The 23,448-nt window shown below is 38.4% G+C and overlaps 3 protein-coding genes across 3 annotated transcripts in view; 2 read left to right on the top strand and 1 right to left on the bottom strand.

The window, feature by feature from the left end:
• Positions 1-3,152, top strand: part of ppib (peptidylprolyl isomerase B (cyclophilin B)) — a 46,238-nt gene extending 43,086 nt beyond the window's left edge. Inside the window, exon 6 of the mRNA XM_053318830.1 lies at positions 3,142-3,152. The gene's annotated coding sequence lies outside the window, so the exon portion shown is untranslated. The remainder of the gene's footprint in view (positions 1-3,141) is intronic.
• The window catches only part of oaz2a (ornithine decarboxylase antizyme 2a), a 16,107-nt gene extending 5,345 nt beyond the window's left edge, over positions 1-10,762 (top strand). The window contains 5 exon segments of the mRNA XM_053318831.1: positions 3,697-3,763; positions 3,765-3,845; positions 6,798-6,970; positions 9,008-9,093; positions 9,203-10,762. Coding sequence (XP_053174806.1) covers positions 3,697-3,763; positions 3,765-3,845; positions 6,798-6,970; positions 9,008-9,093; positions 9,203-9,333 — 538 coding nt within the window. The 3' untranslated portion in view covers positions 9,334-10,762.
• A 5,548-nt stretch (positions 10,763-16,310) lies between these two features.
• Positions 16,311-22,445, bottom strand: psma4 (proteasome 20S subunit alpha 4). The gene is made up of 9 exons (XM_053318828.1): positions 22,391-22,445; positions 21,640-21,664; positions 20,881-20,923; positions 20,576-20,738; positions 20,344-20,421; positions 20,135-20,223; positions 19,569-19,699; positions 18,322-18,445; positions 16,311-16,625 (listed from the first exon to the last, which is right to left on the bottom strand). Exons 2-9 carry the CDS (start codon positions 21,640-21,642, stop codon positions 16,471-16,473), a joined length of 786 nt encoding a protein of 261 aa, XP_053174803.1. The 5' UTR covers positions 21,643-21,664; positions 22,391-22,445; the 3' UTR covers positions 16,311-16,470.
• Positions 22,446-23,448: the final 1,003 nt, after the last annotated feature.

The following is a 23,448-nucleotide window of genomic DNA, read 5'->3' as shown; positions in this document are numbered from 1 at the left end:
GTAAGCTGCAGGTGTGGGTCACCAAAATAAAAGCGCAAACCTACTGTAGAGCTCAAACAAACTAAGTTACGTTAGTTTATCAACTCTATTTAACTCAACATCTCAACTCAGCAACATACATTGAGTGACAGTGACTTAGAGAATTAGCAATGTCATCAAAGCAGTGCAGTACAAAAAAAGATGGATAGATTGATAGATAATTTCTATTTTAATAAAGAAACCATGTTGAAGGAGAGCAGGTCAAAATATTTTCCAGTGTCATTAGGCTGTAGATTAAAAGTAAAATACACATACATGCAAATAAATCTGAAACAGGGAATAAAATAAAGTAAAACCATGAACATATAATCAAATGTTTATAGCTACCCAGTCTACAAATACAATATACATAATAAATTGGCTGATAGTGTTTCTTTAGAGAAGTAGTAAAGATGAGATGTGGTAGTGAGAGGGTGTGAAGCTGCTGCTGCTGTAGGTTGGGCATAACAACCTTTGTTTTCCATTGCTTACTCTCTCTCGGCGCGTCGCTATGCAGAACAGGTCTTCCGGGTTACCTGTCAGGTCGGCAGGGAAACTAAGGGCACAGCTCCTCATCCTCGTCTTCATCACACCAAAATAGACATGACATGCAGCCGATGCTGTAAATCAAAATGATGTTGCACGTGTATATGTTTTTAAATAAATAGCTACAGACAAACGGGTCGGTCTACCTGAATGTGTTAAGACCTGTTTGGTTTGTTAAACGAAACTTGGGCCGGCAGGGGAGGGACTTTACTCACCTGATCAGCCAAAGTTTGACAAGCCCCCAAGGTCCAAATCCCATAAATCATCAATCTGTCTGGCACTGACCTTCTTTCTTGACTTCAGTAACTCTTAAAGGGGACATATACACATTTTCACATCTTTAAATTTATATTCTGAGGCTCTGCTGCAACACATCAGCATGAGTTCCATTAAAAAAAACCTATATTCATATTATTCTGGACATTTCTGCAGCCCTCAGTTCAGCCTCTGTCTGAAACAGGCTGTTTTGGCTCCTGTCTCTTTAAGGCCCCCCCTCCTCCAAATCCCTTTATATCATTAATCTATCTGGCAGTGAGCTGCTGTCATGACTGCAAAATGATAGTAACTCTTAAAGTGAACATATTAAACACCAGGTCTCCAGGTCATTAAATGTATATTCTGGGGCTCTACTGCAACATATCAGCGTGATTTCTAATAAAATAAACTGTATTGATCTTATTCTGGCTCTTAATGCAGCACCTCAGTTCAGCCTCTGTCTGAAACAGGCTGTTTTGGCTCCTGTCTCTTTAAGCCCCCCCCCCCTCCTCCTCCTCCTCCTCCTCCCAATGAAACTTTTTTCTGATTGATTATTGCTCAAATCTTAGCAACGCCCCTAGCAACCAGTGCTAGGTAGCAGACAGAGAGTCGTGGGAACGTGTGATGAGTAAAACATTACCTTGTTGGCAAAATACATAAAAAAGCAAAAGTACCCATCACAAACATTCAGAGCAGGTTGAAGTCTGGACTTTAGACTCTCAGCATATAAATAACAGATAATTACAGACTGCCTTCGAGCTATTTGCAGAGGTGTTTACGGATCATGTGCTTGTTTATGATACGTGCCCTCTACCACATGCACGGCCTGTCAGGACCTCGCTATAAATCACAGGCTTGAATCTTATCTGTCTGTGTATGTCGCTCATAAAGTCGTCTGCGGAGGCTTCTCGGTGGAAGTCGAAACTTTTGCTCGAAGTAATTTAATAATTTGTGGAGCTTGTCCACCGTCACATGCTTTTGTTCTTTGTTCTTTATGCATTATGATTTTGATTTTTTTGAATTGTAGTCACAGGATTTGGAGATATCTATATATAGCCGACAGAAGCTGCCGAAGTAGACCACAGAGTGTCAGGTTTAAGGCCACCGGGCTTCAGTGTGCTGCTTCTCCTGGTTGGAAACGTCTTCAGTCTGAAGGAAACGTTATGATATTGCTCTGAGGAAGAAAGTCAAAGAGGAGTTTGTCCTAAATTGTGTGTGTGTGAATAAACGTTTGGATAATCTGCTTTAAACAAATGATCAAACAGTATATGGGTCAATAATGTGATGCAACCCAGTGTCCAATTAGTGTAACCAGTATTTTCTCATAATAATCTGATTATAACGCTATGTTTTGTAACAGATTTTACATCATTTGTTACACAATTATTTAGAAAGAAATGCTGTTTTTAGGATGTGTCCTGCTCAATGTTGACACAATTTAAATGTAGAAATACTCTACTACACTGTGGATAAAATATTTCATATTTATCATACTTTTGTGGTTACACCATATGACATTTTCAGCTGCATTCAGTATTACTACTGGTTAAATGACATAAAACCAACAAAAATACAAAGTGTCCATTTTTAACAAACCTGATGCTGCTTTTAAAATCATTTTTAAATATATTTTTGAATTGCTCATCTTGCCAACCCTTATTTGTCACTGACCCATATTCATGTTAAATCGAGGCGACACAGCTGCTTTATATGTTATCGTTACTGTGACATAATGAAATTAAATTGGGTGTGTGTGTCTGTGTGTGTGTGTGTGTCATTGACTGTATATCTAAAGACGGACATCATGACAGCTCCCTAAAAGTGAAGCCAAAACCTCTCCAATGCCCCCTGCTGGCTGGCTGCTGTGTCATGTTAGCAGATGTTAATGAGCCAAATAAAAAAAATTCAAAGTAGACGTCAAATAGATGTCCTTTTAGATCACTCGTATCACTCACATATTTGTCCAAGTGCTCATTTTTCGGATAAGTTTTCTTTTTAAATATTTATTTGACGATACAAAAAGCAGAAATGGCGTCAGGATTGACAGCTGTGAGACCAAAAATGCGGCTAAAGGACAGTAGATGTTGGACTAGGTGGTGATAATTGTGTAAATGAGTAACGGTTTGCTATTGCTGCACACAACTGCCCCAAAAACAGATTTAAGTGGTTTAAAATGTCCTAGTACAGAGGTGACCGAGGCTCTTAAGGTGGTATTAACATTTCAAGTGAAGACGTCAGCTCGGCCCGCTCACCTCGCTGACTCTGACCTAATCTGGAGCGCTGGACGGACTCGTTAATGGCTTCAGAGGCGGCCAACACCAACACTGTCGGTGCAGTTTAGTTTGGCAGCGGTTCAGCTTGCTCGTTGTGAGCCACAATGAGTTCAGCTCTTCATTCAGTCCATTCAAGCTGCTCAGGAAGAGGACTGTAAACCACGCCCTGTGTCACATAGTGTCGACCTATTTTCTTTTATTAAACAGCAGTGACAAAAATCTACATACAGTATGTTCTCATTTTTAATCAATATGTGCGTATTGATAGCAGGTAATTGGTCTTCATTCACATCCCAATGTAGTTTAAGAGCCTTTAAATAGTTTGTTGGCATATGATCCATAACTGAGTTAAAGACCTTTTTATTATCATATCACCAGGAAGTTAGAATTAAGGTATAAAAAATAAAAATGAATGAAAGAGGAGAAAAATATAGTGTCCGATTAGGGAAATGATTAGTTTTTAATTAGGTTATTTGTATAAAAATGTAACGGGTGATAACAAAGAGGAGGAGAGATTTGATGAGAATTTGTCAATATAATAATATAATGTAATGTAATATATAAACTGACCCACTAATGTCTTTTTCTGTCTCTCTTTCTCCAGTTCTTGGTTAGCGGGGTCCAGGCTGACCAGCTCAATCCCTCAGGCTCCAGGGCCTCTGTGGTGCTCCTGATGCCCCTCACCCACAGCTGAAGATCCCGGGTGGGCGAGGGACTGTGAGGGATCACTCTCTCGGCGTGCTACTCCACAAGGTGAGAGTCCTCGAGTCCGGAGTCCACTAACATCTGTGTGTATATAACAAACACTTGGTTGTATACATGTAAATTAAGCGAGCCCTCCAGGTCACACTTCTCATTCATAGATTTAAATCACACAACCAGAGTTAAATGGGATTCTTTTTGTCCCAGATTGGTAATAGTTTTAAAATGCAGTGACGGGGAAAAATCAGCACATGCTCTCATTCTCTTTAAGCACTCAATATAATAATTGTTTTAAGTGCTTCACCCATCAGTGAGTCTGAGCATTAAACACAGGAACTCCTTACTGATGAGTCACACCCTCATTTAGCTAAGTCGCCTTTTTTTTCTTTTTCTAAAGGCTAAAAATCCTTTAATTCGTCCCCCACTCATCATCCGCTCCTGTGAGGTGGATTTAATTAGTAAATTCTTTCATTCACCTGGTTTGCTCTCAGCAGGTTGGCCCAAATTTTATAAATAATATATATTTATATTATATATATATATATATATATAAATAATTTAAACACGTAGCACCTTGCAGAAAATCAAGAAATTAAAGGACAAAATTTTACATTCATAGATTTCGTTTCCACTCACACACAAACAGCTGTGTCTCCTCCGCTGTGTGTGCGCCGGCGTGTCAAGTTGTACCACGGACATGTGACTGACTGTCCCGGAGGATTAGAGATTTAGGATCAGACAGATCAGATCAGTCACAATTGTCATATTAATGTCCTCATCTGTCCTCAGCGAGCAATAAAAAAAACTCTTTGTAACGTCAACGCCTTTTATCAGACTTGATCACAGCTCAGAACACAAAATGTCAAAATGATGTTTATACAGTTATACACATATAAAAGTTTGATTTGTACATGGACTATATTTATTTTTGATGTAACTTTATTTACACTTCTGCTCCAGGGTTTACACAAACTTACATGACTGCTCTGTCGTTGATATTTGGCAGACTGACAGTGAGACAGCGCCATCAAATCTAATAAGAACAGACACTCAGCATCAATCAAACAGCGTCAGTGATGAGCTGATTTATAACTGGAGAAGCTGCCACAGGGAGAAGAATAAAGTACAAACTCAACAGGTTTGATAGAAATGTCAACAGTGTGTTTTATACTACAAACTGTGCTGACTCTGATCATAAAACACGATTATTCCTGTTTTTAGGGCGCACCATGAACACATCACAGCTCTCCAAACTGTGCTGCAGTTCATCACTATTATAATCAACCTTCTGCTTTTTAACTATTTAAACTATTAACATTCAGCAGGAAACAGGAAGTCTAACAGGTGTTCAGATTATAAAAATATTCTGACTGTGAAAGAATCAACAATATATATTTATGAATTTAATCTGATGAAAATCACACTGAACTGAATTTAGAGTAATTGTCAACTTTAAACAGCCAACCTGTTGTTGAGTAAATCCAAGCCAACCATGATGTGAAGTAATGGTACCATTTCAGGAAAGTTAGTGACATTGTTGGCCGCATAGCACGATAATTCAGCACATACTCGGTGTACGCCATTTCTGCTTTTCACACAGATCTCACGTCTTGCTGTCAAATGCTGTTGATGCAAAACCAAAAACATGCCAAATTATCTGATCATCCACACTGCTCAGTAGGTAAAAAAATAAAAAGTGGTTTGTCAAACCACACATTAGTAACGGTTCACAAGTTGTCTGCTGCAGAAGTATACATTAATGAATATTATCTGATGAAAGTTTAGACTCCTCTTCTTGGTACTTTTAACAGTTTAAACACATGAAAAAAACTCACTCAACTCAATTTAAAGGAAGAGTCAAATCAACCAACCTGCTTTAGTTGTTAGTTTTTTGACATTAGCATAGCAACAATACAGTTCACTTAAATGAAACTATATTCAAGCACTAATAGTAGAGTTTCAGGAAGGTTGGTGACATTGTCGGCTACATAGCGTGATAATTGAACACCAGCAGATACTCGCACGCCATGTCTGGTTTGTACACAGATCTCGTGTCTTGCTGTTGGTGCAAAACCAAAAACAGGACAAATTATCTGATGCCCAAATTGCTCAGTGGGTTAAAAAAAAAAAAAAAAGGAGTCAAACCACACATCAGAAACGGCGCACGAGTTGTCTGCTGCAGACATGACAGCGAAGATACCCAACCAACCTTAACCACTTCCTGTTTCACTCAACTCTCTGGGGAAATAACCTTTTTAATTCTCGACGCTTCTTTCAGCATGTTAGTTTTCATGGTCAGGTTTTTAAAGTTTAAAGAGATGCAGTCTGTAAAAGTATGATCTCTCAATCACATGTAAATGGGTCAGAGTTTTGAGCTCATTATCACTTGACAGGACTCATAATACACCAGTTAATAACTGAGTTTTAAACAAGTCTGTACTTTGAGATCAGACACAAAATACAGATTTAAAATGTCCATTTATGTAAACTTGCATTCATTTGGTCAAACTATGGATTTGGTCCATCTCTCTAGACCCTCTGATGTGTTTTCTAGTTTTAATGACAGATGAGAGATGACTCTGAAACAAATAAAGATCTCCTCCAGACATGTTTTAAGATATAAATAAATACACTCAGTTTTAAGTAATAATTTGTGCCTGAGGAGGTTTTTCCACAAAATGTTGAATGACCTCATTGAATAATCCCACAATCTATGAATATGCAAATATTTCCATTCAGGCCTCACATGTCTGTAAATTGTATATTTACATATGATAAAATCATGTTGGTAGGAACCCATTAAAATCACAAAGACACTTTCCTTCATCGGGTGAAACTGAAAACCAACGGCTCATAAATATAAATCTTTCTGCACCGTGAAGCTCAAACTTTCCGCTGAAGTAACAAAAAGGAAATCATGGGTGTTTTTGAGAATGAGGAATGAGGCTTTAATTAACTCTTTGTTCCCTCTGCATCCCTCTCTCTTTCTCTCCACGAATCCAGGATGAGAAGTTAACTGTGACGCAGGTCGCTCCAGTCAGTGGGAACCCCTCTCTTCTCCGCTTCCACTACCAGCTCAGTGAGCGCCGCTCGGCCTTCTGGGAAACGGCTCTATCTGACGACAGCCTTTTCCTGGAGATTCCTGCCGGTCCGCTGGTGGAGGGGAGTAAAGAAGGGTAAGCATGTGTGAAGTAACAGCCCTCTGCATGGGGGATCCAAAACAGTCTGCATTTACACTATTACATAAACTTTTATTTACACCAACAACAGAGTGAGCCAGGCTTTTATTTGAAGCTTGCATAACTAATGGTTTCCCCTATTTTATGAAGAGATGTTATCATAATGAGCTCATCTGATTTTATTTTTATTTGCTGTCAAAACATAAGTAAAATTAACTTATATGACCCATTTCATAGTTTAGTTTAGTTTAGTTCAAACATGTTAAAATAACAAAATAAAACATATAGGCAACAAAACAAAATAGAAATGACAGCAAACTTTAAATAAACAACAAAATAATAACCATTCAATGTTGGAAAAGGGTGTCATCTCTAGTCTTACCCCTATTTTAAACTCTTAATCAAAACGGAGCCAAAAACATTGAAAACAACACAAGACAATAAAGAAACTATATCAAAAATCATATTACTCTAGTCCACCTCTGTGACCAGCGTCTATATTGGACAGCTGTAGAAAGAATGAATAAAGTGCTTTACATGAAGCAACATACAAAAATGAAAGAAATCATAACAGATGAATTGAACGCCCAAAACTTCCTCCAAATGTTCATGTTGTTGTGATAAATTCAGTAAAATGAACATTTCTGCAGTCGAGTCTGCTCGGAGCATGCCTTCTCTTTCATCTAAACCATTATTTCACTAATTATTCTTAGCTGATTCACTTTTTTGCAGTTTTCTGAGCACACCCAAGTCACTATAACTGTAACTCAACACTTCCTTCACTTAAAGAAATCTACGAGCAGCTCAATAAGTCTAATTTATCGGCTTTTAAACTTGACAGTCTTCTGCTTGGAGCTGGCACACACAGCGGGTGCAGACCAGTGGAAGTCCATCAAGATTAAAACATGTTGCACAACTCTCCTCCGGTACATTGTGCTCCGTTCACCAAATGTTTTCAGCTATCTCGCCCCCATCAGGGTGGCGGCTGAGGCTGCTTCTGTTTTCCTTACGGACACACACACACACACACACACACACACACACACCATTTAAACTAGCTCATCGTGTGACCAACAAATCACCGTGATAGCACATCTCCTGCTTCAAAATAATGTGGCTTTTAGTTTTAATGTCACCGGGAACTTCGAAAGTGTTGAGTTACATTGACATCAGACACTAGAGTACAAAAGATTTGAATTCATTTAGTGAATGAAAACTCAGGATGTGACTCCACCTCCTCATTAATGCTTTTTATTTCATGCATTTGATACATTGTAGTGAAAATTAATGTTTCTTTGACATTAATACCCTACAAGGTGCATTAATTACTGTTACTGTGGCACTGTTAGAAATCATCCCTTGCTTATATTAAAGGGATAGTTGGTATTTTTCTGAAGTGAGGTTATACGAGGTAGTTATCTGTCAGTGTTATTGCCTGCAGTAGATTTGTGTCAGCACGCTCCCAGTTTGGAGGAGCGGACAGGAGTGCATTGCTTAGCTGTGCTGGTACTCCTGTCTGCTTCTCTGAGCATGCCGACCCAAATCTATTGCATTGCACTAACTACAGTAAAATACCTTATATAACCCCACTAAAAAAAACTGAACTACCCCTTTAAACTCAATCATTCCACCACAGTATCAGAAATGTGATCTGTTTAAAATAGAGGAAGCCTGTCAGGTCTCCTCTTACCTGAAACATCACGTAGGTCTAAATTGAACATGAGGGGGTGTTTTTTTGTTTTTTAAGGTTTTAAGGTTATCAGTACACCACAAATTAAAATGGATGCTAATAAGTTACGTGATTGTGTGTTTGCTCGTAATCAATGTCAGGACAGTGTAACCTTGCCTGCTGCGGGCACTGAGCCAGTCCTGCGAGCAGCCAGCTTTGCAGCTGCTACTGCATTATTATGTAAAGTTGCAGCTCTTATGTAAAGTGGGGGGGGTTTTAAAAAAAGTGTGCGTCATCACCAACTCCCCTCTTCTCTCGTTCACTAGCTGACTTTCTCTCTCTTTCTCTCTCTGTGTCATCACCAGGCTAACCGCTCTGCTCGAGTTTGCGGAAGAGAAGCTCAAAGTTAACTACGTATTCCTGTGGTTCCATAAAAGCAGAGAGGATCGAAGTAAGAGCTCATTTTGAAATTCACAAGTGTAAAATTATCAGTGTTTAAATAATTCATGTGATCCCAGTCAGACCCTCTAAAATCTCTTCTTCTCGTCTCCTCCCTCCAGTGTCCATCATCAAGACTTTCCATTACATGGGCTTTGAGATTGTGAAGCCGGGAAACCCCATGGTACCGGCCCGGCCCGACCTGGCCTTCATGGTTTACTCTCTGGAAAACAGCAGCTCAGACGAGGAGTGACTGCCTCCCTGACATCTCCCTCACCCACCCGTACCTCCTTCCCTTCCTCCCTCCCTCCTTCCCTCCCTCGCCCCCGATAAAAACACACCTTCTACCTTTTTTTATCTCCCTAAAACAATCAAAACCGCCTCAACTCCTCCTGCTCCTCACCCTCAGAAATAATTCAGCGCTGACTGGGAGGTGTCATCTTTCTTTTTCATTTTCGACTTTTTGTCGACTTGTAATTAAAGGGGGTGTTTTGGGAATAGTAGGAGCTCCATGTGACGTAGACACCCCCTGCTCCCCCCCCCCTTTTCCTCTCACCCCCATGAGGACAAACTGCAGATTGGAGAAACTGGGAGCGGCGTAGCTTGAACTAAATCGTCACATGCATCTTTGGGATTTCGGCTTTTTCTTTCTCCTGCTTGGTGTTTCTTTTTTTTTTTTGGCCGCTTTATTCGTTTGTGCCGCCATCAACAAGACAAACAACTGTTTGACATTCAGGAGAAAAGGTGTTTTTACATTAAAATTCAGCATATCTCTTCTCTGACAGCTTCTACCTTTTTTTTTTTTTTTTATAAGAAGAGACTTTGGTTTGTGTGCAGAGCTGTATACCATGCAAGCTGTGTTGGTAGGGGTTAAAAAAGGGGATCATGGGTTTGGTATGGTCAATAAAATGTTTTGCTTTATAATATAGATGGGTGAAAGCCTGATCTGTTGCATTTAACACTGACGCTCATGTAAACATTTTCTTTTTTTTCTTCCTATGATATGTCGAGGCACCATTCCATCATTCGCGCCGCTCATCATCTGCCCAAAACAAACGAGCCACAGATATTGAAAAATCCCTCGTTAAGTCTCTCCAGACGAGTCAAAGCTGTGGAGAAGTCTGCGTCTGTCCTCCTCGGCTCAACAGTCAGCCCCGTCGAGCTGACGCTGTGAGGTATCGACGAGCCGGAGAGGACGACGGTCGTTTCGCTTTGCATGTCGCACACATTTATTATTTTTTTTCAAAGATCATAAGCTAAATAACGGTTGGTTAAAAAACAGCAAGATTGTCAAAGAGGTGCTCCACGTTTTGCTATAACTTACCAATTAAAATTCACAGATAATGTTTGATGTTTTGGTCAAACGTAAAAGCGCTAGTTTGTTCCTCTTGTGTATTGACGTTACATTCGAGCCACAAAGCAAAACTATCGGTTATGATTGTTTAACAAATCCAATTTTTTAAAACAACTTTATTGTGCATCTTTTGTAGCACATTAACAGTCTGATATCACATCTAACATTACAAAAACAACACGTAAGAACATCTAAACACACTATATTAGATGCTACTTAAACAAACAAAAGGAATAAATCACTAAAAATGATTTGAAATAATTAAAATATCACTTACTGCTGTTGTGAGGACATTTCCAGAATCCTCAGACACTTTAAATCACCTGGATGAGCAAATACAGAATAAGTTGGTAACCAGAAATGACACAAGAAAAATATCCAATGTAACATCAATACTGACAAAATATGATTTTATTTGATGTTGTACAAATTGAGCAGGATCTAATGTTTCTGGCTGCTATCTGTGCTTCAGATTAGGATGATTTATCATACAGCAGACAATATTTGACTATTTGTTCATCCAGATGGTTTAAAGAGGTTTAAAGAGATTCTGGAAATACTTAAAAATTAGCAGTAAGTGTTTGTTAATTGACCTTTTGGGTTTATCTTTTTTTATTTTTTTTGGGGGGGGGTGGGTGGTACTGATGTTGAGCCTATTTTAATGTAATCGTATTACACAGGAGGCACAAACTGCAGCTCGTTAAGCTTGGTTCAGCCCTGTAGAGCCAGTCAGTCAGTACCCAGCTCAGCTATCTTATCTGGTTTTTGAAAGCACAGGGCTTTTTGTGCCTAAAAAAGAAAAAAGAGGAGAGTGCAATGTTCATAATTTTTTACTCTTGAGTCTTACTGAGGAATGTGTCCATACTTCACCCCGTGCAGACCCCCCCCTCCCCTTTTTCCCCCCTCTCATTTCATGTGGAGGAAAGATAAGAGCTCATCGTACAGCTGGGGGCACAAACAAGAAACACTTCAGGTGATTTACTGTATATGCAATTAGATTAAAAAAAAACAACAACACCTGCATAGGTTGTTTCTTTTTAGATTTGTGGAGTTTTTTTTTTTTTTTTTTAGTACTTTTGAACAAAAAAAAACGCCAAAGAATCCATTTTGTGTCTGCTGTCGATTTCAAGTCATCCTGATTTTTGAGATTCAGCTATAGTATGGTATGTAATTAAGCAATATTAACCTACATTCCCCATGACAGCCATACTTCACACCTCAGAGAAACATGATGATAGTTGTTCCATGTTAGGATGGAGTGGGAATAGGGGTTAGGATAGGATGGGGTGGGAGTTGGGAGGGGTGGGGGCCGCCTTCTTCTGCATGTGTTCGGATCATACTGATTGCTACTGATCGAGCCCTGACTACAAGCTGTTAGGTGTCAATATATGATTTTTTTTTTCTCAGAGGTATATTTTTATGTATGTATATTTCTCTATTGTGCATTGTGATAGTGTAGGGGTTCATTTTTTGTTCTCAGTGATGTAGTCAGCAAACATTCAATGACAATCCACTCTTGTATACTTTTGAAATGTTTGTCTTGGGGGTAAAAAAAATAATAAATAAAAGTTGTTATCTAATTTGGTGTCGTATGTTTGCTTTTTCCTCTTGAAAAGTTAACAAATGTGTCTTTAGGCTAAGTGTAAGTTACAGCCACAGATGTCACATGTTTTCTCGCTCTGAGGGCTTTTAAATTACCAGTTATTTTTTCTTCTGAAACAAGAAGTGTTGTATTATAATAAACACATGCAGAGGGAACAACACAGGAAGCAAGCCAAGGCTGTAAAACTGAGAAAAAACATGTTGAAGGCCTTAAAATAACTCAATAGCAGCCAAAACTTGTAAAATAACTTCGAGAAGAGGAGAAATGAAACCGTTTTTTGTTTTTTTTCTCTCCCATCATGAAACAGTAGTGGTGGTGGAGAGGTTTTTTTGTCCGAGCTGATCGCTGACTCAGGCGCTAATCTCCCAACCAGCTCAGCTCACAGCACATTACAGCTCACCGCTGGCTTCCCGCCAAACTCTGCAGCCTCCCAAGTCAGTTGATCTGGAGATCTATTTTCAGCAGCCCAGGCCAGCAGGACGGACTCAGCTGAGCTATATCGGCCCCCGTCAAATACAGCAACCTGTTTTTAAACCTTTGTTGTGTCCTCCTGCGGGAGAGAAAACATTTCAGAGAATTTAATCAGACCAGGACGTTGCGCAAGTGGCTCAACATGACGGACAAAAACCTGACACAGCAGCAGGCTCCTTCAGCTCCAGTGCTGACACAGGAGGAAGTCACTCTGTGGAAATCCATATTTTACATTTAATTTGAACATTGATAGAAACCTTAACATTTAGAAATAATGTTTTTATTTTACTTATTTTTATATATTAAAGTACCTTAGTATATTGCAAGCTAAGCTATATGTGTTTTTGTCATCATGTGACATCTATCTATCTATCTATCTATCTATCTATCTATCTATCCATCCATCCATCCATCCATCCATCTAGCTATCTATCTCCATCCATCATGTCAACACCTGAAAAGATTGTCAGTGTTATTTTTGACCAGTTTAACCGGCAGACCCACTAATATTTCACTGGTCTTTTGGCTCCTGCTTTTGTGTCAACTGTCCATCCATCCATCTATCCATCTAGCTATCGATCTCCATCCATCATGTGAACACCTGAAAAAGATTGTCAGGGTTATTTTTGACCAGTTTAACCAGTTTAACCAGCAGACCTTAATATATTACATGTTTTTGCAAGCTATATGTGTTTTTGTCATCATGTGACATCCATCTATCTATCTATCCATCTATCCATCTATCCATCTGTCCATCCATCCATCCATCTAGCTATCTATCTCCATCCATCATGTCAACACCTGAAAAGATTGTCAGTGTTATTTTTGACCAGTTTAACCAGTTTAACCAGCAGACCTTAATATATTACATGTTTTTGCAAGCTATATGTGTTTTTGTCATCATGTGACATCCATCTATCTATCTATCCATCTATCCATCTGTCCATCCATCCATCCATCTAGCTATCTATCTCCATCCATCATGTCAACACCTGAAAAGATTGTCAGTGTTATTTTTGACCAGTTGAACCAGTTTAACCAGCACACCCACTAATATTTCACTGGTCTTAAAATTGTCTTTTGGCTCCTGTTTTTGTGTCAACTGTCAACAACGCTGCGTCACTAATCCCTCAGACTAAAACACCACAGAGGCAGATAGTCCTCTCCTGGCCTTAATCTCATGTTGACTTTACATAAATTCACCTCAGATTGAGGTTGGTCAGTAGTTACAGCATCAGCAGCACGCACACTCAGGCATTTCCCAGAAACTGTCTATGTATGTGTGTCCTTGCGTCTCAGTTTCCTACATCCGGTTAGCAGAGTTAAAACTGGCCAGTCAGTAGCTAATCCCACTAGACTAAAGGGACTTAATTTTTTCATTTCATTTATTTATTTATTTTTTTACATCTACTGCTACAGATCAAACTAACACCAGAAGATCAACTGTGATGAAAATCTACTTTTCTGTGTGTGTGTGTTTCCCCTCCTTACAGACACTGATACAATAGTTTCAACACAAGTTCCTTTTTGTGGCTGTTCTAGAGAACGGGGTTGGTAGTCACACTTTTTACTTTCCTTTGAATTCCTCATAAACCATAAACTGAATAAATTTCCTTTTAATTTGTAATGGAAGCCTAAAGTGTCAGGTAGGAATAGAGAGGTCTTACTCTCCTTCAGCTGATTCTGTTTAAGAGATATGGGCAGTCACATATGTCTTGTGCACTTGGGCTTGGTTGTCCTTGTGTTATTTTAATGGGGAAAAATAAAAAATGTATACCGTCTTAAAAATATATTTATAATGTTTAGTTTAATTGAAACACAACAGCCTAACACATCTCCTGCACCAAGAGAAGATAAACAGGACAAATCATTCCTTGACGTGCCTTTTTCGTCCTTATATGACAATATTGTTAATTTCCACCTCTCTGACTGCTCTGGGCTTCACATCTGGAGGAGTCTGAACCTTGTTTGTCCTCCTGACAAAGTTCCAGGTCATTATGCTCTCTTAAAAGAAAGAAAGAACTAGATATATCACACTATATATGTACATACCAACATGTGACAACCAACCACGAAGAGAATGTGACAAACATCCTCAACTGGGATTTTTTGCTACCAGCAAAGTTAACAACCACATGTTTTGGAGTAGCTCAGAAAAAAAAACCTGCCTAACTATAACCTGTCGCTCTCTCTTCATACTTTTTAATGATAATCATTGTTTTATTATAAACTCATTGTGTAAAAGCCCAGAAAAGAAACACTGAAGAGTTGGATATTTACATTTTCACATGAAAAACACTAAACGTCCTCTCACCTCAGTGTCAAGCAGTTTACTCCAGAAATGACCTCTGAAGTAACATCTCACAGAAATTCTGAAACTCTCAGTACCAAAACTTTTTAACAGCGCCCTCTAGGGCCCGAGATCTGATGGATGTGACAACCAACCCCGGTCTCCCCTACTTGTCTTAGATCCAGTTTATTCTTGACTTTGGTGACAGTAGCTGAAAAAATGGTCAGTTTAGTGGCTGTTCTGGAGCTTTCAATGATCTCACATGATCTTCATCAGCATAGGAGTTTGCCCAGTTGTCATGGAAATGAACATACCGTTACTTCCATTTCTTCCCGTTTTGTTGGCTACTTGTTGGCTTAAAATGTGGGATTTATTTATGTGGGACTTATTCTTAACTTTGGTAATAGCGTTTTTTTTTTTTAAAAAAGGTCCATTTAGTAGCTGTTCCAGAGCTTTCAATCATATCAAAGCATCTTTATCAACTTTTAAGTCAACATGGACCAGAATGTTTTAAAGTGCTTGGAACAAAAATGGACATTTGAACATCTGCACATGTGCAAACTCTTACAAGACGAAGAAGATCTTGTGAAATTATCGAAAAGCTCCAAGAACTCATAGACCACATCGCATGATCTTCATCTGCAGTTCTCACAGCATTACAGGGTTTACTGTTTCCAAAGTCACTAAATGAACTTTGAATGTCAAAACTCAGCTGAACTAAGATGGACTGAAAACACCAAACATCCCGCTTGCTGACATAGTAACATATTTATCATTGTGTAATCATGCTCTCATATATAACAGCTTAAAGTATGTATTACACAATTCATACATTATACATAAAGACCATCCGCTAAACCCTAGAATAGACACACATTTACTTCTTAATACGTCATTGATTTAAACTATAAAGCAGCATCTGTCATAAAAAGCCACGACTTAAACCTCTAAAGTGGACTGAGCTGTAGATTGAGCAAAAAAAAAAAAAGAGATTTTACTTTAAATAATCAGCGATATGACCCAGTTTAGTTACATCATCTCACTTTGAGATATTTCTAAATTCAAAACAGATACCTTCATGTTTATAATAAATACAGTGGAAACTAGTTGTAGTGCTAATAAAGTCAGTAAAGTCAACATTAGCTGATATTGCTCAATTAAAAAGTATTACACTCTGGCTTGTGTGCTTCTTTAAATTATATTTAGATTATTTAATATAGAACCTCTTTATTTTATTACACAAACATCTTCTTTGACTCTCCTGTTGGCCCTGAGTGAGCCCCAATGAGGAAGCAGTTAGACTGATAATCAGACTGTGTTTACTTCATTATGTATTATCAGTTATCTGTTTGATTTGCTGAATAAATAGAAGGAATTAAGAGATCTGCAAGCAGATTAGAGGCAGATGTGCTGGAGGTCTGTAGATTTGTTCAGTATTATCTTTTCTTAAATACTGACAAACACAACTGCAGCATATAAAAAAAACACATGAAACAAGAACTTATTCCACAGTTGATTCATCATTTGGATTTATTTAAAGAAACAATAAATGCAAACAAACCAAGAAAACTCATATTTTCCACTCACAAAGCTCACATTCATTCTTCTGATTTTCCCTCTCACGCACACACGCATACACAAACACAAAGGACTGAAGTGTGGATAGAAGGCACTACTTGTCCTTCTCTTTCTGCTCCTTCTCTTTCTTGTCTTTCTCGGCTTTGGCCTCCTCCGCTTCGTGCTTCTTGATCAGCTCCTCGACTTCTTTCTGCTTCAGCACCTTGATGCAGGTCTTGCCGTTCTCGCGGGTCAGGGTGGCGATCTCGACTGAAGGGACGAATACAAAAGAGGCACGGTGAGAAATTGAGACTTTGATGAGATTTTTTCATTTTGCAGTGTGTTACCATTTAACCTGAAATGTATTACAGGAAAGGAAGGAAGAAAGAAAGGGAGGGAGGAAGGAAGGAAGGAAGGAAGAAAGGGAGGGAGGGAGGGAGGAAGGAAGGAAGGAAAGACAGGTGAAAGTAAGGAAGGACAGATGAAAGTGAGGAAGGAAGGAAGGAAGGAAGGAAGGAAAGTGGGCCGGATTGGCTCCCTTGGCGGGCCGGTTCTGGCCCACGGGCCGCATGTTTGACACCCCTGTTTTAGAGTATGTCCTTTCTATCAGTTTCTCAAGCACTCTCATCTGGAGGGAAGTGGAAATACACAATACATCACATGTTTGAGGACAGACTGTTGCCTCACACACACACGATATTTGTCTTAGACTCATTATACTGTTGTTGCAGGGACATGTTCAAACAACTTTTCTTCCATGCTCATCACATGACGTGCTATTAAAAAAAAACAGGTTGACCAGGTATGCTGCAGAGAGCATGTGTGTATCATGTACCCTGTAAAGGAAATAAAGTCTATATCTACCTCTACATCTGCTCTGCTAGTGTTTCTGATGTCTGTCACTTGGATTTAAATCCTCAGGCTGGTGACACATGATGTAAAAACAACAACTTCTAAAGCCAACAGATAATGACAGCTTCTAGTTATGATCCTATTTTTTTTTAAATATATATATATATATATATATATATATATATATATATATACACACAGTTACACCGCTCTCTGTAAGGGCTCACCACATAGAAAGCTATTTAACTCCTGTTTTATAATTATATTGACCGAAGCTAGCATGAATGTATCTTGGATGATCAGCAGAAAACACATAAATAGATTACCAATTTCATCAAGTTAATTTAAGTCAGTTCTATTAAGTTTTGCTCAAATTTGAGACTCTTCACAGACTTTTAAATACATTCTGAGGCTTTTTTCCAGTTGCTGAAATAGTGCACGAGGCACCTTAAAAACTGCATCAATTGACTTTTCAGGCAATTTCAGCAAACAGGTTTGTGTTTACACATCCAGAAGACGTGTTGAACCACGAAATGACTGTTGAACAGTGGAGTGACTGGAGGTGTTTAGTTCAAAAACAGTCATTTGACTCATTGTTAGAGTAAGATAGTGATTAGAGCAGCTTTAAAAGACAGAAATGAGAGTTAACTTGTAAATATAAACTGATATTAAATCATTTTGCAGAAATATCCTTTGGAGGAGGTTTAATATTCTGTAGCTGTGAAGCAAAATTCGAGCTGCAACAATTAGTCAATTAGTAGGTTAAAACATTTGGTGACCCAATAATTGTTTTAGTCTTTTTCTTTTCAGTGAAAAATTCTGCTGGTTGCAGTTTGTGAAATGTGAGGATTTGAAACCGTTCTGTGTCAAACATGATAGAAAATTATGTATCAATTATGTAATGTATGTATGTATTTCAGATTGTTGAACGACATCGTGAGCTGTAAGAACTTATAACGGGCATTTTTACTACTTTCTAACAGTAGCTAACAAACTACTAATAGCTTAATCATGAAATAACCGGCAGAGTAAAATAATTGTTAGTTATAGCCTGAAACAAAACTTTTCTCAACTTCTAAATTTCTCAAGTCTAATTTTTGATAAGGCCGCACACCTTTCTCTGCAGACAGCTTGCTGACGTCCATGGTCTTATTGAGAACTTTAACGGCGAGGGCGAGGGCCGAGGACAGTTTCATCTCTCCCTCCTTGAAGTCCTGCTTCAGCATGGACACAGCGGCCTGTCAGTGAGAGACAGAGAATAAACATCACTATAAAATCCTTCCATGAATTGATGTTAGATACATAAGACAGGACTCCCTTTGTTGGGATGCATATACGCCTCAGGTGATCCTCCTCACTGGCTGCCATATCGCATCTCTGCATCTGTGAGGCTCAGTGTGTGGAGCACAACACCAACATTGTCAGGATCAGGTGTGTGTTTCCTCACACTAAACGTGCTTGCACTCATGTTACAGAAAGGGTCCTTGGACTAAAGTGTTCACACGAAGTTCTGTGGAGGTTCTGTTACCCATAATGCCCTGTGGAGACCCTGGAGACCCCCCTGAGATCAGCAAACCCTCCACAAATCGGGACAAAGTAGGACAAAGCATGTCTGTCTGTTGTAAACGTCCAGTGTTTTTCATAACCACCATGTTTAGAAACTGCAGCGGCGCCCTCCAGTGTCACTGTCTGGAATAGCAGGTTTATTAACCCCATACAAGTACAATATGTAAGAATTGTGTAAGAATTTTGGTTTAAAACATTGAAAAAAAAATAGCAGGAATTATCAAAAAATGTGAAAAATAATGAATAATGGAGAAATCTTCCTCGACTTTCTTGGTTGCTTTTAACAACCTGTGGACTGATTTCTATACAAATGGATTTGATTTTTTGCCAGTAAAATCCAATGGACGTGCCGTTTATGTACGCTCCAAAGTGTCTTCCCTCTTTCCTGTCCCCCTCCAGTGCAAACAGGATGCAACATTAGTTAAATGTTAGCGCATAAATGGAGTCCACTAACATCTGAGCAGAAGCTGGCTTTCTTCTTATTAGACGGGTAAGCTAACATTACTGCAAAGCATGTGAAAAATATTGTGATATTGTAGTTTCTACTATTAGCGCTGCTGCTCGATCACAATGATAGAGTGTGAGCGTGTGAGCATGTGAGCGAGTAACACAATTCTGACTGAACTTAACACACATATTGTACCTTTAAATGGATTGTGCATCTGTAGTATTTGTGTATTTGTTAATTTTCTACAATCTGAAAATCACACCTACTGATTTCCTGTACAATTCAACTGGTTTTAAATAATCTAGTTTTTGGAGGAGAATTTTGAGGCGAGGTCCTGCGAGACTTACAGCGCTGTTGTTTCCGATGCACGTGGCCTTCCAGCCTCCGTAGTTTCCGCTGGGGTCGCTCTGGTACAGCTGGAAGCCGTAGTGTTTATCCCAGCCCATGTAGAGCAGCGAGACTCCAAACGGACGCTTTCCTGTGAACACAAACACACGTGAGGTTATTATGAAATACAGTTTTAATGTGATCTGACAATTATTTGATATTAAAGCAGTCTGAGATGTCAGTTTAAAGGCTACAAAGACAGTACTCAAGAAATTATTCACTTCACATAATCATACAGTGACTTTAATTTCAAGGAGTCATAGTGGGGTTTTTTTTAATGTAGGATTATAATTTATAATCCTGATCATTATATCTGACAAACTGTGAAACATATTTGGAAAAAAGCAAAGTGCAAAAAGAAGAGGAGGAATATTTTATGAATTGCAGGTAAAAGAATAAATGTGGAAAAAGTAAATGATCTAAATGAGAAAAATTGAAAAACCTAATTTGATCTCACAGCCAGTCTCTTCTGGATTTAATCTCTGCATGTAAAGTGTGTGATGTTCTTCATGCTGCTTCACTGTACCTCCAAACTGTGTGTAGGCCTGTTTGATGTCACACAGTGCTGTGACCACCTGCTCGCATGGGATTGGTTCCTGGTACTGCAGCAGATACCTGCAACAGCGACAACAACATGGCAACAACAACATGACGACACAACATGACGTCTACAAGTCTGTCTGTCTGCAGTAAAATCAGAAGACTGCGATCCTGAATGGAGGTTTGGGCGCTCACCTCTGTGCTATGAGCCTCAGCTCGTTGGTCAGTACGTTGGCATCTGATGTGATTCCCGCCACGCTGCACGCCATGTCTCTGTGAGGTGATGGGAAGATGTAGAGTGAGTGCAAAAACAAGGAAATGTGTAAAATACGTAATAACTGTGATTCACCAAGTGTGGCATACTAACTGAGAAAAAAATTTTGAGTCATTAGTTACAAATAATGCTACAAAAAAGGGAATAACTCACTCATTCAGCTTGTAGATTTTCTCTGAGAAAAACACTTCATCCAACAGCTTGTGAATGTTCCTCCTCTCAGCAGCCAGCAGCACGCCATCGTTGGCTAAAATGCCCAAGCAGGTGCCGGCATGACCGATGGCCTCCATGGCGTACTCAACCTGGTACAGACGACCTGTGGAGGACACACAGTGCTGTCAGGATGAGGAATGATCACAAGCACCTCCCAAAAATCCTTAGAATCATTGAGAGTGAACTAAAATAAAAAGCAAACAGAAGAATGTAAGAGCACAATGTGCTTATTCAACAGCTCTTACCCTCCGGTGAGAAGATGGTTGTTCGTGAATCATATCGGCGAGACTGAAAGAAAACAGACCAGAGATTTATGAGTAAATAAGACGCTACTGCTGGAGCTACACGAGGGCGATAAGTATGTTTTCTCTTATAGAAGTCAACATTCAATAGTGTATTTAACCCTATAGACTTTTCTGAAGTCTTTTTCTTGCTGCTGAAAATGTGATTAAATGTATAATTGGAAACAGAGGTGGGAAATGTCTGATTTCTCGTCCATTAGCTGGTAAGTCCATAACAAGTATTGTACAATGGATAAAGCTGCAATCTACAGCCACAATACAGCATCTCTGTTTTCTATCCAGGAAGCCACCAGCCAACACATTTGTTTGGATTAGGAAACAGACTCACAGTTTAGAAGAAAGGATACAAATAGTTTTAATTGTGCACTGGATGGAATATTTTTTCATGCAGGTAAGTAGAAAAGTATTTGAATATTCTGGAAATACCTTTAGAGCAATACGTGTTGTTAAACACCTCTGCAGGTTTTTCTCATATTTATTTATCTTTTTGAGAAATGTATGATTCACTCCAGGACTCAAATAAACACTAATATATATATATATATACATTAAAAGGCACAAACTGATGTTAGGTGAAACCATGGAGAGAGTAAAAAATATGCTGCTAACAGATAAACATCAAAAACTCATTTCTGCTCTAAAGAGCAAAACTGCACATCATCACAGCAGATAAACATTCAAAAAAAAAATGTGTTAACTCACCATGCTGAGATATTTCTGTCAAATCCTGGAAAAAAAGAAGATATCTTTAAAGAGGTCTTTTAAGATAGTTTTCCTCGGTGGAAGAAGCATTCAAAACCTTTACTTAAAAAAATACAGCAATATAAAAAAAATACTAATTTACAAGTAAAAGTACATGTGTAGTATGAGCTTGATGTAGTTAAAGTAAAGCTAAATGTAGTGGAGTAGAAAGTATATATTTCCCTCTGAAATGTAGTGAATTGGAACTATACAGTAGCACCAAATGGAAAAACTCAAGTAACCTCAAAATTGCAGTACTTTACTAAATGTACTGTTACTTTCCACCACTGAAAATAAGAAGCTTATTTGATAGTGTAAATTATTATTATTATTATTTTTGGAGCAAACAGCGAACAAAGCTGCTGTCTGCCAGTCAAAGTGAAACAGAAAGAAACCAACAAGAAGAAAACCTGCCTTATCCAAGCAGCTACTAACCCACCGTGATCTAAGGTTAGTAAACTTCTGTATTATCTTTAATTTAGGCTGAATAATGTTTAACTCGCTTCATTTTAGCTGCTACCTAATGTGATGCTAGCATCAATGAATCAACAAAACTGAAGCCATTAAAGCTTCACGTCTTTACTCTGAGCGGAGCAGCTTCTTCTGTGTGTTCACCTTTACACACACGGTCACAAAACCAGAGGACATAGTCAAATAAAACCAAATACTAATCATCAATGTGTGAGAATAAAAAACAACTTTAGCTTTTTACCTTTATCCGTTACGGTACGAAGAAGCTTTCAGTGAGGCGCTTTGATGACGTCACAACACGCCTCTGGGTGACGACATTTAGACGCGCGACTCTATTTAGTTATTTAATAATAAGAAAAGCAATACATTCATAACTACGAAACACTATTACCTGAAACCTCTGATTAAGACATACATTAAGCCCCACATTTTTATTTATTTATTTTAATTGATTTACATTTTTTTTATCATTTATTTTTATTTATAATAAGAAAAGCAATACATTAATAGCCTAAAATCACTACGCAGCAGTATTCCCTGATACCTTTGACAAAAATATATATGAAGCCCAACATTTTAATTTATTCATTTTATTTATAATAAAAGGCAATACATTAACGAACCACTACGAAAAACTCTATGAAACCTCTGACTATAATATATGAAGCCCCATATTTTTATATATTTATTCATTTATTTATTTTTAATGTACTTATGTATGTATATATAACAATATATATGTATTTGCCTTTATTTGTTGTGTTAGCTGAAGAGAAGAGGGAATTTGAGATGAATTGTGTTCAAAATTAATGAATGAATTACTTGTTCACCTTAATTGCCTCCCACTCCAACTAAAAAAGACTGATGCTGCCCTCACTATGTAAATCCCAGGAACATATGTAATGTATAATCTCAGGAACTTGCATATTGCATATTGCACATTTAATTATTGTACATTAATTTACCCTGAGATTGTTCACTGTATTAACATTGCTATAATTCCTTGTGTTCATGCTGACCATTTCAAGACCCCTTCATAATGCTCTTACAATGTAATTGATGGGGGACAATATCCTCAGTCCACCTATTATGCTAATTATATAGCGTTTAAATGGGCACCTGACTGTTGTTTATAGACACACACATAACAATTGTACTTTAATGAGCAGGTTGTGTGTGTGTAATTAATTATTTTGACCACCAGGGGGAGAGCTTATCTCAATTGGGAAGTAAAAATGAGTCACAGTTACTGTAAATTCTGCTATGGGATTAAATGGGACTCTTATCTAGTAATGTTCT

The sequence above is a fragment of the Scomber japonicus genome, chromosome 5 (genome assembly GCF_027409825.1).
Source record: "Scomber japonicus isolate fScoJap1 chromosome 5, fScoJap1.pri, whole genome shotgun sequence".
Taxonomy (NCBI): Eukaryota; Metazoa; Chordata; class Actinopteri; order Scombriformes; family Scombridae; genus Scomber; species Scomber japonicus.
This window is presented reverse-complemented; position numbering and strand designations above follow the sequence as displayed.